Source organism: Quercus suber, unplaced genomic scaffold (assembly GCF_002906115.3).
Source record: "Quercus suber isolate HL8 unplaced genomic scaffold, Cork oak 2.0 scaffold_4, whole genome shotgun sequence".
Classification (NCBI taxonomy): domain Eukaryota; kingdom Viridiplantae; phylum Streptophyta; class Magnoliopsida; order Fagales; family Fagaceae; genus Quercus; species Quercus suber.
The window spans coordinates 2,531,020-2,534,079 of record NW_027069470.1 but is presented as its reverse complement, the minus strand read 5'-3'; the positions used below and the strand labels follow the sequence as shown (position 1 = coordinate 2,534,079).

The window sequence follows — 3,060 nt, the reverse complement described above, 5'->3', positions numbered from 1 at the left end:
GTAAAAAGTAAGCGTAAGAACGTCATGGACCAGCCATTGGTATGTTATATTACATAAAGCCAGCAAGAGTAACAAAGTGGGCCTGACATTGTCATTTCATGTAAGGAAAATTACACTTCCCGTTCTTGAGGTATAAAGAAACGACAGTAAATTGGATTTCGGGCAAATAGGGATTTCAAAGATAAACCATGGACAAATTAGAAACATCATCACTTAATCAAAGGCAAGTTAGTCTACAAAAATAGGGCAACTCAAGCGTAAAATAGGGATTTCATTGTATTTGGCTCAAGAAGGGGGCGACTATCATTTTACAAAACTTTGGAGGCCACTGTCATTTCCTAAAACATCAGGGGAGGTTAGCATAATTTTCCACATTCATATATCATTCAAAAGAAAACATTCATGTCATTTCATAGATGAGATGTACTAATGGTTAGTTTCAGAGTTACACTAATGATTCACAGAAGACTTACAACAAGATGAGAGCTGGAGCAAAGCAAATCTTTCAACAAAACTAGACATATTTTAGATTTGGGTGCCAACAACCATTAGAATGCCTTTCCAGACTAACAAAAAGATTTTAGTTTATCACAATAAAGATTTCACCAGACAATGAATTATGATCAAGAACTCATATCTCAAGTCAGGAGAATAATCATTGCTTCAGATCAGCATACCAAGAAAACCCAGAACTTGCCTATGACTTCATCGAAGAATCCTTGTGGGTAGCAGTATTAACCTGTTTGGAGAGATAAGCTTCATAGATTTCCACTATTAGCCGAGGATCCTTTTCCACCAGCTCCGCATACTCTTCCCGTTTAGTAAGCTTATCCATGTTTTCTGTGATCACTGACAAAGCTGCATCAAGCAAAAGCTTGGCATTGTGCTGGTGTGCTATGGCATAGCTCAGCATTGAATTCTCCCAGTTCAGTTTCGAGACCAAGAACTTCTCACAATAAGCCTTGAGATGCTTTACCTGGTATTTTTCAGCCAATACTAAAAGATCATAAGCCATTTGCTCATCAAGGCCTGCTTCAGCAGTGTACATATAGTTGACAAAGGCGCGTAAGGCATCATACGATACATCACCAATCTTGATGGTACCACTCCGGCTTTCTTCCATCTCATTCTCAAGCATCGCTTTGAACACTGGGGAACGGCTTATCTGATAAAATAAGAAAATGTTCAAAGAAGTTAAAGCCTTGAAATATCTGTCCCAGTAGGAAATAGCACAGCTGAAATATATACACTGCATTAACATATAGGATTGGAACAAGTGCAAATACTATACGAACATGTTCAAACATAGGTATTAGGATTCTCTCCCTTTGAAATGAATCCATTTCATGGTTTAAATTAGATATTACAAATCTAAAGGTGTATGCAAGAAATAAAAGGAAAAAGTTATTTCCAAACTGGTTCGGACAAAAATTCATCCAAACCACCACAGTAGGATTGATAAAGCCATACACATTCATGTACTTCTAGTCACATAGCTTCTTTAGAGAGTCATGTGATTTGTTTAAATACTATACATGAGCCGCCACATGATGAGTTGGACCAAATTCCTTCAATGAAAAACCTTTTGTGAAGGTAGTCCTTCACGTTTTCCAGTGTTTTGTAACATCATAAAAAATGAGTCAAAGAAAAACTATTTTTGGTTAAAAAAAAGTATGGCTTATTTCTAAATTTTTTGAAAAACAACTGTATTTTATGGCAAGCTGGGAAGTTTCAAACTCATTTAAGGGTTGCTACCGTCAAAGAAAAATGAGATAGTTTTATAGAAAATACTTTTTTTAAAAATGACTCATTTTTTTAGAAAACATTAACTAAACAAACAGAGCATTAATGATTAACCATGAAGTAGACTTTCCCCATTTCACTTGAAATGTGAGAGCACCCTGTACATTAATTGTTTGATCAAATATAATCACCTCACTGCAGCAAACAATATATACCTATATGCTCCCATTTTACATGTAGCCAAAGATTAAATCACTAAACACACTAATCAAACTTGATTATTTCACACAAAACTCCACAATCACGGTAATCATTCACAGTCCAGTACAGTAAAGTTCCAATTTTTACAAATTACAGTTACAAAAAATCACAAAAATTTACTGTTACTGACCAGTACCGCCTTATGGGCCGGGACGGGGATGGGGGGCCCAGAAGGGGAGCCATCGTCGGAGGAAGCAACGAGAACGACGTCGGTGAAGCAAGGCCCATTGGGCCTAGAGAGGTGTTGGGGATCGAAGGGAGACCAGAACCTGAGAAAAGCGACTTTGGCTTTCAAGTCTTCGATCTCCCTCTTGCGATCCTCCTCGGTCTCGTTGGCCTCTTCGTAGCACTCTTTGCACGTGCCAGAGTCACGTGACTCGTACGTCGCTTGGCACGACAGGCACTTCATCGTCGTCGTGATCATCATCTCCGTTTGACGCTCGCTTGAGACTGAGGTGGAGGATGATTCTGAATCTGATCCGCTGCCCGATGAATACTGTCTCGCCGCTCTGTGATGCCGGCACCGTTGCATCCTTTTGAGAAAAAAAGCAAGGTTTAAGTAATAAGACCCAGTTTTGTTTTTATTTTATACAAAAGGATGACTCCTGTTTATATAGCTGTCATTTTTTTCATTTTCTTTCAATTAAATAATCAATCCTCGTATACAAATGTTTTTTTTTCCTACTTTACTTTTTCGTAAAATGCTTTTTTAGTCTGATTCATTAAAGAAAAAAAAAAAAAAAACCTTTATTGGCTAGGAATCTTGGCAATATCTTTGCAACTTTACAGTAAGTTTTTTTTTTTTTTTTTAATTATTTTTTCAATTTAGAATTGATTACTATCCGATAGTAATACTATGAGGTTAAGTGATAGCTCAATAATGTCTCAAATCGTACTCCACTTCCTACTCTCTAATTGTCTACCTACTAAAAAAGAAAGATCAATATTAGATAATGGAGACAACATTTTTTACATTCTTTTGGTTGATGCATAGATTTTGCATAACCAATCTAGACCTTAAGCATTTACAAAAAAGAGAGAAATGGTTGAAAAACC

General features: G+C 36.8%; 1 protein-coding gene across 1 annotated transcript; it reads right to left on the bottom strand.

Moving 5' to 3' along the window:
• Window positions 1-382: 382 nt before the first annotated feature.
• Window positions 383-2,593, bottom strand: LOC111999235 (BTB/POZ domain-containing protein At4g08455). The gene is made up of 2 exons (XM_024031357.2): window positions 2,135-2,593; window positions 383-1,165 (listed from the first exon to the last, which is right to left on the bottom strand). The coding sequence occupies exons 1-2, from the start codon at window positions 2,534-2,536 to the stop codon at window positions 698-700; spliced, it is 870 nt and encodes a 289-aa protein (XP_023887125.2). The 5' UTR covers window positions 2,537-2,593; the 3' UTR covers window positions 383-697.
• Window positions 2,594-3,060: the final 467 nt, after the last annotated feature.

Excerpts from the sequence above, each read along its gene's own strand:
- LOC111999235 (XM_024031357.2), bottom strand. The coding sequence starts at position 2,536 with ATGCAACGGTGCCGGCATCACAGAGCGGCGAGACAGTATTCATCGGGC. Across the intron at positions 1,166-2,134 it reads CGGCCCATAAGGCGGTACTG|ATAAGCCGTTCCCCAGTGTT; the intron begins GTCAGTAACAGT and ends TTATTTTATCAG.